General features: G+C 46.1%; 1 protein-coding gene across 1 annotated transcript in view; it reads right to left on the reverse strand.

Moving 5' to 3' along the window:
• Nucleotides 1-11052, reverse strand: part of MSRA (methionine sulfoxide reductase A) — a 291532-nt gene extending 280480 nt beyond the window's left edge. The window contains exon 1 of the mRNA XM_086461695.1: nt 10920-11052. Within this exon, the coding sequence (XP_086317821.1) occupies nt 10920-11052 (133 nt within the window). The remainder of the gene's footprint in view (nt 1-10919) is intronic.
• Nucleotides 11053-15017: the final 3965 nt, after the last annotated feature.

Raw genomic sequence — 15017 nt, forward strand, 5'->3', positions numbered from 1 at the left:
CCCTCAGCCTCCTTCCCTCCAAACTAGACAAGCCCAAAGCCCTCAGCCAGCCCTTGTAAGACTGTGATTTAGTCAGTTAAATATCATACTGAAAAAGAAGAACAAATGTTCATTCTGGTTACACAGACACAGCTGGCGCCACAGATCTTTACCATCTAAACACAAAATGCTTTTAAATAGTAGCATGGAGACCATGTGAAGGAAGTGAGATGTTTCTCTCAACTTTCTTATTTTCTGAGTCAAAATCACATTATCTAAATGTCAAGTCAAAGTCATTCACGCAATAATTGCACCGAAGATAAATGGACACAATTAGACAAAGAAGTCCAATGTGTCCCAGGACTCCCACAAAATAACAGAATATTCTCTAGTGAAAAAAATAACCTGTGTAAATATAACCCTTGTGTTTAATTCTCATAACTGACAGGTTTATTTAACAACACAAATTTGGCAAATTCAGACATTACATCCCTTTTCAAAGCGGCAGCCACGAGGAGCTATTGAATCCTGCGTACCACACCGCTACCTTTTACTAGAAATAATTATCCTCTTTTATTACACAACTTTGAATGATTCCTCAGAGCAGCATCCACACATAATCCTCTGAATAAAGAACCTCTGGATTCATTTTTCATTTCGGAGAGGGAAATTACGATATCAGCAAGAGGAGCCTCCTTCAAGCCTTATTTGCATTCAAGAGGCTGCCAGTTGGGTAAAGTTTCTCCCCATTTAAGTAATTCTGTTTCCCAGCAACCCGCGCTGTTGCCAGGAGAAACCCCGGGGAGAGCTTCCTCCGCACCCGCCCCACCGCAGTCCTGGGGGTACAGCTTTGTGCAGCGCTGCTTCATGCCAGCGCACACATCCGACTGTGAGCGGCATGCTAAGTAGTCCGCCAGGAACTCCAGGGACTCCAACCAGAGATTTCTTTTTTTTTCTTTAAATTCCTTTTTTTTTCTTTTTTTTTCTTTTTTTTTGGAGAGGGCTTAGCGATGAATGACGTAGCCCCTTCTATTGCAATGGAGTTTGAGGTGATGAGGCAGTGCAGGGTTTCTTCATCAGGGTGGTGATAGCTTGGGAGCAGCGTTTGACAGCTGGATGTGCAGCTCTGTAAACATATTTCCTGTGTGCTTTTAATCTATCAAGCATCGTGCACGCACGTTAACTTCCTTTTTGTTGTTGTTTTCCAGCTGCCAAGAGCAAAAGTCACGTGCAAACAACACACACAAAAAAAATTCCCTTAGATTGACTTAACCTTTGCTTCTCCTTGCAACACCTTCCAAAATGTAAATGCAATGAGCGGTTAAAAAGTAATTCCTGTTTCAATATTTATAGTCGTACGCTTGGCTTGAAAACGAGCTGTTTAGGGTTTAGATAGAAATACCTGACAAGGTGCAAAAAAAAAAAAAAAAGAGAGAGAAAAAGCCATGGCATGTTATTACAGACAGGATTTTCAAGCAAATTCATCTCACATCCACCTGTAAAGATGTTGTAACCACAAATTTCAGCAGTTGTCTTTCAGATAATAAACAATTACTGGGGTGAGATGCTCCCACAAAGAAATGTACTTTGCTTTACATCCTTTACGATTTGAATCTCGGTATATACAGTGAAATTGTAATGAAATTTAATAATTAATGGAAATTGATGGCTTGAGTGTATCTGAGGCAAAGATCACCTCTTAGCATGAAGAAATAAGTAACTAACTCTTCTGAATTAGAAAAGTAAACTGAAATTTGAGAAACGCTAGACCACATATGATGTTGTTACTCAACATGCTCCTGAACTTCAACATCTTTTGGCCCCTATTCCATACAAACTTCAGTAAAAATGGGGAACTACTTAATTTTTTATGTAAAACACTGTATCAGGTAAACAAAGTGGAGGAAAACTTTAAAAAATTAATCTTTCTAAACCTTAAGAGAAACTCTATTTCCTTTGTAGGCTTTGCTCTGAGGCATAATCTCATCCAAGAATCTTTATTTCAGATCTACAATAGAGTGATGTTAAACTCATGTCTGAAAAAAAGTTTTATATTTGCCCTGGATTAACAAACTTTTTTAATCATTAACGGAAAAAACATCTAGTATTTTTCATTTTATTCCTCATATTCTACTGAAAAAAATCTTAGAAAACGTTAAGCCTCCATTTTAGTTTGCAATTCTATTGCAAAATCTGGTGCAATTCGGCAAACTGTCAGAATATCAGGAAAACTCCGTTTAAAAGTTCCCAGCCTAACACTGCACACAAATTTACACACAGAATAAGCATAAGGTACCAGATTTTTTTCCCTAATTCTGCACAGTACAGAGAGGCTACAAAAACATGGAGATTTCCACAGCATACTAACTCACAGGTATCAAGGGATCAGGCTACCCCACTCAGCAGTTCTCCATTTTGCCATTTGCCTTTGGTAGGAAAGTGCTGATGATTTAAGGATAAGTTACTCAATGATCGCAGCTCAGTGATATCTAGTACGCTCTGGCAGTGCAATGCCCCTGTATCATGACAAGTCAGCCGCAACAACACAGATTCATTAACTGTTGAGAAAATTACTGGATGATCCCATGCCCACAGGGATCAAATTCCACTGGGAAGTCTTTGTACCAGCCCATGAACATGCCTAAGAAAAGTTCTGATCTTTTAGCCCTAGCAGCCTTCCATGTGCCCATGGCAGTGCAAGCAGTCCAGCCAGCAACCTCCTCCAAGGGCAGCAGAAGAGACAAATGAAAGTACCAGACCACAGGCCACTAGTTTGACCACAGTAATTTCTGTTCAGTGTTTTCAGAAGGGTAAAAAAGACCAGCATGGACAGAAATTCCACTAAAACAAACAGGTATGGAAGCGAAACAATTTAAAGGGTTATTTCTGCTTCTGAACGTTCATTGTGTTTGGAAACTATTAAGCTTCAAAAGACATCCGACTAAATGCAACATTAGAAATCAACTAAACAAGTCCTAACAGGACATATAATACCTAAAATCATCTCATGTAAAAATCTCTCCTGAAATAATCTCCCCGTAAGAATATAAGGTATACTATTCTTCATGCATATACAGTCAGCTGGGGTGGAACTCAATCCATCCATATGCTGTGAAAAGCAAGTGCTACTTCAGCAGGCAGGGGACAGAACAGGAAGAGTAAAGCAGTTGCCATAAAATACCTGTTCATGTTCTGCATAAATTTAATGTCAAGAAGCGTGTCTCTGAAGGAAGAGCAAGCGATCCCTGCTATAAAACTTCAGTACATCCTCCAGAAACCAGAAAAAAATGACATACCTCCACTCAGCCTGGGGAAAACTGAAACATATTTCAGAAGTATATTCTAACCACTTGGACTTGGGAGTATCCTGCAAGACTGAAAGCCCCACTCTGCACCATGTCAGACTGTTATACAGGCAGAAACGCAAAAGCAGTGTGGCCAAAAAGAGAGCAGACTTGAGGGTCTGCCTCTAGGCTCCTGCACTGAAAGAAGTACCATCATCCCAGGTATGCTTTGGTTATTTTGATATATCTGCTCAGGATGGCATTTCAGCCTTCCAACAGAGGATGATCATCATGATTCTGAGGAAATTCTGTAACTGCTAGAGCATCCTAGGAAAGATGGACGCTGCTGCTACCACTGCAGCTATAGCTGAGAGGATTTACAGAGTCACAGCACAGCTGAAGTTGGAAGGGACCTCTGGAGATAACCTGGTCCAACTGCCCTGCTCAGAGCCAGGTCAGGCAGAGCAGGTTGCTCAGTAGCGTGTCCCATCCAAGGATGGAGAAGCTACAATTTCTCTGGGCAACCTGTTCCACTGTTCCACCAACCTCAGAGGAAAAACGTCGTTGAAATGGAATTTCCTGCGTTTCAGTTTCTGCCTGTTGCCTCTTGTCCATCCGCGGGGCACCACTGAGAAGAGTCTGTCTCCATCTCCTTTGCTCCTTACCATCAGTTATTTATACACATTGATAAGATCCCCCTGAGCACCGTGTCCCAGCTTAACAGAATTTAGGCAGAGCCACCCTTTCAACCAGATGACGGAAAAAAACTGTACCAAGCTGCAATGGTTAGAAGTTAAAACATACAAAGTGACTCAAAATATGCACCTTTTTAACGGACAGAGTTATGAAACAACGGAACAATTTATGAAATTTTGCCACGGATCCTCTGTCAAATGAGATTTTTAATCAATGTTTTCTTTAAAGAGCGTGATTCAAGCAAGAATTAATTCATGGAAATACTGTGCTCACTTTTTATACAGAAGGTCAGACTAAAGTTCACCATGACCTCCTCCACATTTGTAATTATTGCTCTATTAATCTATAAATATAAAGCTAAGAGGTTTAATAGGTTTAAACAATCGTAAGACTGTCTACCCAGAAGCTCTACCTTTACTGCCTCAAAAAAGTTAACCCACTACAAATGCGTATGCTACAGCCTAAGTACCTCTGCCAGGAACACAGCTGAGACCACAGAGAGAGAGATGGTATTTCCTGACACTACTCATTGGGACCAGTGGGACAAAACATTCTTTTAATTTACTATAATCTCCTATCTCAGGCTATCTAGCAGAAAAAAATTGTGTGTGTGTATACATATATATGCCTTGCACAGGAGGTTCCTTCTACATTATTTGGGCTCCTTCACTAGTGCTCCTAACACTGTAATAAAATAATCAATTAAACAGTGTAAGCAATATATACTCATATACTCACAGACTCATAAAACACAGCCGTGTTTCCGCAGTAATGTAACTAAAATCAATTCTGAAAACTAAAGTTATACTAGAAATGTAGAAGCAATAAACAATATGTGATTTTACTATAAAGCACAACATGGTATTGCATGATTATACAAAAATTATATGAAAGAAATAATTTTCAAAAATGAACACAGCAGCTCTACTGCAAGGAAAGAAAACAGCACGACAAACTCTTAATTCACAGATCATGAAATCTGTTGAAGATCGGATAAATCCAACTTGATTGCAAAACGAGTAAGTGAAGCTTACTGTTTGTATGGTTTTCAGCTCACAGTACGGTATTTCATCCCTGTTTAACAGACTTCTACAAACAGAACCCTTTTTACCACAAACCAGCTACTTCCAGTCACTTCACAGAAACCCGTGTAACACACCACGTTTAACTGCATAGTTTCCTTAGACTCAGGTCCTAAATTAGTAATAACCTTACGATAAAACAAAAAACTTAGGCAGACAAGGTCAAGTCTTACATAACCCTGTGGTCAGCAAGTTACAAAGGAACAGAAATGCAATTTAGCTTTTCACAAGACTAGATTAAATGCAACTTTCAAGCCGAAGCCGTCACTCAGCTGTCTCTTCCTCTCTTTGGGACTGCAGCAAACAAGGGTGCAGTCTGAGCTGGTCTCTGTACTCATAAGGTTTGTGAACGTTGATCAAGAACCCTCAACATGAGAGGTTCCACAGCAAACAACAAATCTCACCGAGGGGCAGAGCACATTCATAGCGTCATAGAATCATTAGGTTGGAAAAGACCTCTAAGATCATTGAGTCCAACCTTCAACCCAGCACCACCATGCCCACTAAACCATGTCCCAAAGTGCCACATCTACACGTCTTTTAAACACCCTCAGGGATGGTGACTCCACCACTTCCCTGGGCAGCCTGTTCCAGCGCTTGACGACCCTTTCAGTAAAGAAATTTTTCCTCATGTCCAATCTAAACCTCCCCTGGTGCAACAAGAGGCCGTTTCCTCTCATCCTCTTGCTTGTTCCTTGGGAGAAGAGACCGACCCCCCCTCGCTCCAAGCCCCTCTCAGGCAGCTGCAGAGAGCGATCAGGTCTCCCCTCAGCCTCCTCTTCTCCAGGCTGAACACCCCCAGCTCCCTCAGCCGCTCCTCACCAGACCTGTTCTCCAGACCTTTCCCCACCTTCGCTGCCCTTCTCTGGACACGCTCCAGCCCCTCAAGGTCCTTCTGGCAGGGAGGGGCCCAAAACTGCTCACAGGATTCGAGGGGCGGCCTCACCAGTGCCGAACCCAGGGGCACGATCCCCTCCCTGCTCCTGCTGGCCACCCCATGGCTGATACAGGCCAGGAGGCTGTTGGCCTTCTTGCCCACCTGGGCACACTGCCGGCTCATGTCCAGCCGGCTGCCGACCAGCACCCCCAGGTCCTTTCCCGCCAGGCACTTTCCAGCCGCTCCTCCCCAATCCTGTAGCGCTGCGTGGGGTTGGTGTGACCCAAGGGCAGGACCCGGCACTTGGCCTGGTTGAACCTCATACAACTGACCTCAGCCCACTGATTCAGCCTGTCCAGATCCCCTTCATGCCCATCTCACACCCAGAAATCATCAGGAACTTGGAGCACTGGGACCAGGATGCACAAGCCAGTGCAATGCAATTAATGCAATGTGCAGGAGGCACAAAAAGAGCCCAGAAGTGCTGCTCACAGAAAAAAAACTCTCAGCTGCTGGAAAACACCCTCCAGGACACAATGCCCTGACCCAGACGGTGCTGCCACCTCTGGTACTTCAGCAGCCTCCCTCGGGACCGGACTCCTGAGAGCAGTCTCAGGCTGTGGGGAGAGCCCGGTGTCCCTCCATGGGGATCACAGCAGTGGCAGCAGCCTCACCTTTGAGAGGTGGCTCTGGCAAAACTAGTCACTGCAGTGCAAGGGAAGGAGCTGCAAGAAGAGTGAGCACATTATATTGCATCCAGGATGAGGAGCAGGAGATCAACAGGATCATCAAAGAGACCGCACAGACAAGAGGCTAAATGCTCTGCAGCTCTTCACCTAGGAAACAGTTAAGAGGCCCTCAACACCACTGAAGATGAAGAGGATGGAGACCTCAGGTCACTGGATTAGATTCAGTGCTAGTTACCACTTAAAGGTCTGGCAGATGTTTTCCTCAAGTGTCTGCACACTAAGGCAGAGTTTGTTTCACAGAGAAGAAGACTCAGATGTCCAAGTCTGGTCACAGACCTAGGATGTGATCAGAGTCAGAGACCTGGCACAGCACGCACAACCTGAGCAGTGTCATGCATGGGAACAGGGGACGTAGGAAGGATTAGCACAGGAGAATAGGAGGGGGAGCTGCACTCTACTGAAACAAACTCCTCGATAGCACAGAGCTTCAGTATGAAACTGAAGTCACATCCGCTGAGAGTCTCTGAGTCAAGATCAGAGGGGAAACACTGGAGATGGTGTGGGGTCTGCTACAGAGCACACGACCAAGAGGAGGTAAGTGGATGAGGCTTTCCACAAAGAGCTAGTCTCCAGACTGCTGGCTCTGGTCCCCCCGGGAGATTTCAGTTCGCAGACATCTGCTGGGAAGGCAAAAATCAAATTGTGCAAGCAATTCAGGAAGCTGCACTAGTGACAATTTCATACCAAAAGTGCCAGAGGGACCACCCAGGATAATGGTTGTTTGTTGACCGGCTGTTCAGAAGCAGAGAAGAACTGGTGGTGTTGCAGCAGCAGATGGCAGAGAGCTGCAGTGACCACAAGATGACGGAGTTCAGGACCCAAAGGACAGTCAGAAAGGTAAACAGCAGATTTAGCAGTTCAGAGCTCAGACTCTGGCTTATTTAGGGAATCGCTAGGTAGAGGTCTCCGAGAGGCTACCAAAGGGAGAATGAGCCCTTCAGGGTGGTCTGAATTTTGACAAAAACGTTCAAAGAGAGCTAAGGAACAAAATATCATGCAGAAAACCCGGGAACTGCATCAGAAACACAAAGCTGCTTAATGAACTAAAATTCAAAGAGAGAGAGCAAGTAGAAACAATAACAAGCAACAAATGCCTTGCCTAGGCATTTAGGCACAAAATCAGAAAGGCCAAAGCTGGAGTTAAAACTAGCTAGGCACATAAACAGTAGTAAAACAGGATTCCACAAAAATTACAAGAGTAAAAAGAAGTGCAGAGAAAATCTGAGTGCACTAATGAATACAGATGACAGCCTAGAAGTAGTACAGAAAAGACTACAGTGCTCAAAACTGCTTTTGCCTAAGTCCTCAGAAACAAAGACTGCTTCAAAACCTCTGCATGCACTGGCACAGTCAGAAAGCAAAGCAGTAATGTGGGGAAAAAATGGGTTATGGCTAAAGAAGGTAAATGTCCAAGGAGCCACATGGAGTTTCTCCAGGGCTGCAGAAGCAGCTCACTGGTGTGACCATCAGAACGCTGTGACAGATGTAGATATAATGATACCTAGAAAAACCCCAGTGACTGGGAGAGATCTCCGGTGACTAGAACCAGGCTACAGTACCAGCCATTTTTAAGGATGGCAAAAAGAGGATTGAGGAATTACAGGCTGCTCAGCCTTGGCTCAGTCCCAGGGAAGATCATGGAGTATGCCCTCAGAAATCATTTCCAAACACAAAGAGAACAGGAAAGTAATCAGGAATAGTCAACATATTTACCAAAGGCAAATCATGCTTGACCAGCTGGGTTTCCTTTTATGATGAAATGATTGGCTATGCAGATGAGGGCAAAGCAGAGGACGTAACACACGTTGACTTTAGCAGGGCTTCTGACACCATCTCTTCCAGCATTTGCATTTAGAAGCTGAGAAAGTACTGGAAGCTGAGAAAGTACTGGCTGAAGAACAGGCCGCTAGGCACGAGACACGTCAAAACTTGGCAGGACCACCAGACGCACAAGGCAGTGATCAATACCTCGATGTCTAGTGTGTAGCAGGTTACCCCAGGGGATGATGCTGGGGCCAGTATCATTCAATATCTTAAACAATAACATGAATGATGTGACAGAAAACACGCTCAGCAAATTTGAGGGCAATGCTAAACAGAGCAAGGACATGACAAACAGCTTGAGTACTACGAGACCTTGAAAAATTTCACGTCTACACCTGCAGAAACCTCATGAAGGTCAACAAGAACTGCAAGTTCTGCACCAGTGCAAGACAATTTCAGACGTGCTGGAAAGGACCTGTGGTTATGCTGGATGCCAGGTGAAACGTGAGCTACTGACCTGCTCTCATTGCAAAGAAAGCAAACTGTGTACTGGGCTGCATTATGAGGAGCATGGACAGCAGAGTAAGGACAAAACACTCGATGCTGTATTGGTGGGAATTCACCTGGAACAGCATGTCCAGTTGTGGGTCCTCAGCTCAAGAGAGACATTAATAAAATGGCGAGGGTCTGCAAGGTCAACGGCCAAGTTGGTCATCAGCCTACAGCACACAAACCTACGGAGCTCGCAGCAGCTGGGTGTATTTCGGCTGGTGAAGGGTAAACTCGGGGGCAGTCTTACAGCAGCTTAACAGGCAACGAGAACGCCTCAGCCAAACCCTTCTCAACAGCACCAGACAGTATCCGAAAGGGCAGCAGCCACTAACTCTGCCGTAAGAGGTTCATGTTGGACACGGGGGAAAAACTCTCCTACTAGAAGGCAGAGCAGCATTGGCACAGGGGCTGCGCTGGAGGGCCCTTCCGACCAACATCCCTCTGGTCTGGCAATCCAAAAGCAATTTAAACAAAAGAAATGTTACTGAGTACATGTTATGCAACGTTAAAATTTAAATTGCCATTCTTTTCTGAAGGTTTACATCTTAAAAATTTCAACTTTTGCAGTTCCTTGGAGCTCCATGCTGTTATTAAGTACATAATGCCATGTTTAGTCATAGAATAAAAATGTCCAAAAAATTTCATATCTGGCCTCACAAGGACAGTTTTTGTACAGCAGCACAAAATTATTCTCTCTATGGAGTTACAGAGCATAAAACGGGCCTAGCATATCTTCTGCCCAACGCGAAGGAAACGTGGAGGTGCCATTTTAATCTAGGCAACGTGCTACTGTTGGCATCATCTCTAGAGTTCATTGCCCTAACAACATCAACCCCATCTCTACACCCCTTCTTTGAGTCCACATCAAACATAATATTCGTCCTGCTACCTTTAATTTCGCCACCACCTTCTTGCTACCTTCAGCATTTTACCAAGTAGCTTTAAGATTTTACTACGCTCTCAAACACTTCTTTCACTGGGCTTATCCATCACCCGTTTATTATTCTCCCACCAGCACTTACACACTTTATGTGTTTAAGTATTTTTTTACCTAAGTTCACAGACTTTGTCAGGGACCTTAGCTGCCTGCAGCAAGGATACATATAAATAAACACCTTGCAGAGTGGGAGAACGATCACACGTGTCAGAGCACCTAGGTGCCACTGCAATTCCTGTCTTAATGGTGATGACAGTCATCTTGCAATGCTTGCAGTTCCTAGGAGGGCTGACAGAAGGCAAAATCACTTCCTTCTGCGTTGCTGCCTTGCTTACCTGACAGCACGCATTTAGTCAAAATGAAAGGGCTAGCGCTGGAGAGTCACGGAGAGGATGACCAAAAACTTAAAAAACCTCCGCAAACGTTAGGGTTAGAACATCCACACCACGCTTGGGTATTATTTTAAGATACTATTACTTAACAGGAAAGGTGAGGGCTCTGGACACGATTAAAACCCTGAACAGGACTACTGTGGCCCTAAAAATTAAACAGAAAACTCACACGCGGCCACGAGAAGGGGAGCGATGTGCTTGTTGGCTGCTCCAGCAACCCACTTATTGCTATTCTTACGACAAAAGCGCACAGACAACGTCACTGTGCAGCTACATCACGACCCCCCCGCGCCCCCAAAACACCCGCCGCGCTCCCCCCGCCATATCCCCCTCACCCAGGGGCGAGGGCCCCGATGCGCATGCGCCACAGCCGCCCCCCCCCCCCCCCCCCCCCCCCCGGGCGCAAGCGCCGCAGCCGCCATCGCCCGCCCCGGTGGGAAGGCTGTGCGCCTGCGCGCAGGCGCCGCCTCAGGGCCGCGTCTCCGGCTCAGCGGCTCTGCGCTTCCCCTCCCCCGCCGCCGCCGCCGCCGCCGCCGCCGCCACCACCACCGGGGCGGGCCGCGGGGGTGAGGGGTGGGGGAGCGGAGACGGGAGGGGTCGTCCCTACCTGCCACCGGGATGCGCTGGCTCCTGCCGGGGAGCGCTTCTTCCTTCTGCGGCAGCCGGGAGGCCGAGTCGCCCATCCTGAAGGTGGAGCTGCAGAGCGCCCGGAGGAGGAGGCGCCGCGGCGCTGTCGGCATCGCCCCTGAGGGGAGTCGGCGGGCGGCGGCGGGGGGCGGGGAGGGGTGAGCGGGCCCGGCGCGCGCTGGCCGTTGGGACGGGCGGGAGCGGGCGCGCGGCGGCGGCGGCGGCAGGGCGCGAAGCCCGCCCCCTGCTGAGGGGCGGCGGCAAGCGCCGGTGGCGTGTGTGTGTGTGTGTGTCCCACCCCGGCCTTTGGGGGGCTCTAGAGGGGGCACCCCCCCCTCCCGCGCCCCCCGGTGTGTCCTTGGGGGGTGGGTGCTCTGGAGGAAGGGGCAGCAGCAGCCTCCCCAGGTGTGTCCCCAACCGGTGCCCCCCCGCCCCGGGGGCACCCGCCTCCCTGTGCCCCAGCGTCTGCGTGCCCTGAGGGGTGCAGCCGCCCCGAAGGTCACACTGGCATCGGGGTTGAGCTGCCGTAGGTTGTAGGCGGCCACCCAAAATTAGCCCTATCCCTTGGGCTCTGCCTGCTGAGCCGCGTCCCTGGCCTTACTCTGCGAGCTGTGAGCATCGGTGTGGTATGCACCTTCCTCTGGAGGCCCCTGCGCTCTTGGGTTTTTGCCTGGGCTCTGCCTCGGGAGGGATTTTTGTATGCATGCCCCTCTTGGGGTACGTATGGGTGTCACATCCACCCCCTGGCTTGTTGTCCACACTCCCAGTTGAGGGAGGGAAGGGTTGTGCAAACATACTCAGCAAACCACACCACATGGGCTCGCCCTGCAGTGATATGTTTTATTGTACAATAATATCTTCTTTTCTTTCCCCCCCACAGTTTTCTGGTTGTTGATAGATGCAGCATTCCCCTGTGTTATGTTTAGCCAATGTACTGTATCATGCCAGTCTTGCAGAGTACTTTCAGTGTGAAGATGTTCTAAGCAGCATACGTCTCCAGAGATCAGTGTCTACCCGTACGTTTGCAATAAAAATATAGAAACAATAAGTGAATAGAGTTTAAATACTTGTGGAAAATGTCCGCTGTATCTTTGGGGTGGTAAAACGGTGCATATTGAATGTATAACACCACCAGGTTTCTAGAAGAGAAGACTTAGAGAAGCTAGAACAATGGTGTTTTGTTTTTCAAACAATTGAAGCGTATAGTCATGGTCAATAGAAGGGAAATTCGTAGAGAACCCCGCAAAGGGAGTTTGTGAACTAGGCAGGAGAATTCCAGAGTTTGGGAAAAGATAATGCACAGAAAGGGCATGATAGTAATTCAATGCCAAATTCATCTGGAGGGTTTTGAAAAAGTTGGATTGTTGGCTGAATAGGGAAGAAGATGATAAAAGGACAGACTAACACCTAGTCTGTGAGAGAAAGGCCGGATAATTCTCTCAAAAATGGTCTATGACGAAGGAACGCAGTTCCATTCAGCTCATAATCAAGATGGATTTTACATAGTTACAATACTCTTGAGACATAGAATTTAATGTATAAAGGAGTTGGATTTTTGTGGCAATATCAAGAATTCCCAGATGCTCCTAGAAGAATCTAGAGAAGCAGGAAATTCATGTGTTAAGAGTCAGGCTTTCTTTAAAATTAAAAATTCGGATGGGAACCTGAGAGGCAAGCTGTCCCATCTCTATTGTCAGATTCAGTGTTCCTGTGTTTGAAAGGTGAACAACATCCTCTTTGAGCCCAAGTAGTCCCAAAATTGCAGTCCATTGGTTCATTTTTGTTAAATTTTGATACAGTTAGAATCATGGGGATGAGGACTGGAGAGGACCTTAGGTGACCTCCAAAAAATCTTGCAAGAACCTGAAGAAAATCGATTAAATATTAACAATGTGTGAATATAGAGATGCATACAATAAATAACTGTGATATTTTGACGGTACAAGTTAGTAAGAATCAGAAATGCGCCATAACAAAGTATGAATTTCATTTAAAACATGTTCACCTAATTAGCTGTTCCCTCCTTTATAGTCACGCTGACATTTCCCAGCTCTTTCTGGCTTTGTAAGAAGCCGTTAGAGACGATGACGTCCACTGGTTTTACACTGACCAGTTCTGTTTGTTTCACCGTATATATCTATACTCACTCCACCATCTGCCAAGAATGTGTTTTTTAAAAAATGTGGTTGGTGTCACGATGGATGGCAGTGCAATTTCCCTGTAAGGGTTAATGTACCTACCAGGGAGCCTGAATTCCCAGCCTCAACCTTTTACTGCGAGCATCCTTGCTGCCTCTTTGTGAACGGTTATATTTTCATTGCCCTCTTCCTCGCATGAATCGAGGTCAGTCGGAGGTGAAGGGCAGAAAAACAGACTCATCTTGGGCTGTTCAGCCGCGCAGATGAAGTGGCCGAGATCTTTCAGAGCCCTGACGTGCCCAGCTGCTGAAAAGCCAGCGTTGTCTCCACTCAAATGATCCCAGTGATCCCTCATGCCACGCATGCTGTCCCTGTGTATTTATACTGTATCTCTTAAATCATAGCTGTCCCTGCTGGTACATCAATTCTTAGGGGAAAAATTGCTTTGTCACCCGTTGCAGTCAGCCGCTGCGTTTGTGAGGCTGATAACGGCGGGGCAGGGCACAGGCAGATTGGCGGTGGGACTCCGAAACAGCGGTTAGAGCGGTGACAGGGAGCGGGGCTGTTGATGCATTTCGATTACAGCTATTACGGGCAGGGAACGGTCTGTCATTCTGTGGTCGTGTGGCACTTCACACGCTGTGTTCCTGCTTCGTAGCTGGAGCCGGAGTATTAAAGAGTAATAAGCCATCATGCCACTTCACAAAAAAGGCTGATTTTCCAAAGTGCTTAGTGCTTCTTGGCTCCATGGAAACAGAATACTTTGAAATTAGGTAAATCCCACTTAGATTTCAGGGAAGTGTGGGCTCTCCCCATCTCTCATTCCACAGGTTGAAGTCTTGAGTGGGAGAGACTGAAAATCACATTCAAACTTTCAGGTTTTCTTGGTGCAGATCTGCCTGTCCAAGCAAGCGGCAGAACATGATTATCTTTTTATTTATAGCGTGCTGTGTTTCAAGCTAAAACTCAGACTTTATGTGTACCGACACATAGATTGAATTAAGAAGTACGTCAGAAAAAAGAACTAGATTAAGGCACCTCCCCAATGCTTGCACGAAATAATCCCAGTATTCCCAGCACAGCAGTTTTATGGCATGTGCCAAAAACCTTCAGAAAACCAGCGTGAAGAAGGAAAATGAGAGGTGCAAAGGAGAGAGCGGGAAGAAAAGGGACGTGGGCTTACCTATGTCCTTTCAGCCAGGGCTTTACACAAATTCCTAGTCATCCGGTCTTAGGAAGTTGCTCAAAATGTACACAGTCTTTTCCAGGACCTGACATTTACTGTACATAATCCTTTCCTTCAGAGCTAAATTTGCTGGTCTTTGAGTTCTAGGATAGATGCGGTTTTCCCATGTAGTAAAATTTGCTGTGTCTTAAAACCAGTAAAGCCCTGTGTAGCCATCTCGGTGGGAATACACTGGTTAGGGAGGCAGATTTGTGCTGCAGTGTGCATCTCCTGGAAAAGCGATCTCTTTTTTGTTTATCTGAAAATAATGCAGTGAAAGAAGATCCTCCACAGGCTTTAGTGGATTATTCAGTGCTTGGTTACAGTTAAAAATATGCACCTTATTTTTAGGTTAGCTTCAGCTCGCACCCATTAAATCTTAGCATATCTTTCCTAGAATTTAGATATTTCTTTTATCCATGTTCTGTTACCCAGACTTGCTGCTGTAGACTGTGGTCGTCCCTCAGGGTAAGATAAACAGGACTGGGAGTTCATCACAGTAGAGTATGTTTCCTCATTCAAGTATTGTTGTTGCACTTCTCCGTACCCTCTCCAGGTTTTCAAATGAGCTATTTCCTGGTTTATTTATTTATTTCCACTTTGATGAAGATGTGAGTAATGCATACAGCATTCTGCTGATGATCACACGGAAGCAAGTGCCGTTGTAATGTGGTTTCCTGATACCTGCTTGGGATTGCATTCCTCTGTCCAAGGG

The sequence above is a fragment of the Leptosomus discolor genome, chromosome 2, assembly GCF_034619465.1.
Source record: "Leptosomus discolor isolate bLepDis1 chromosome 2, bLepDis1.hap2, whole genome shotgun sequence".
NCBI lineage: Eukaryota > Metazoa > Chordata > Aves > Leptosomiformes > Leptosomidae > Leptosomus > Leptosomus discolor.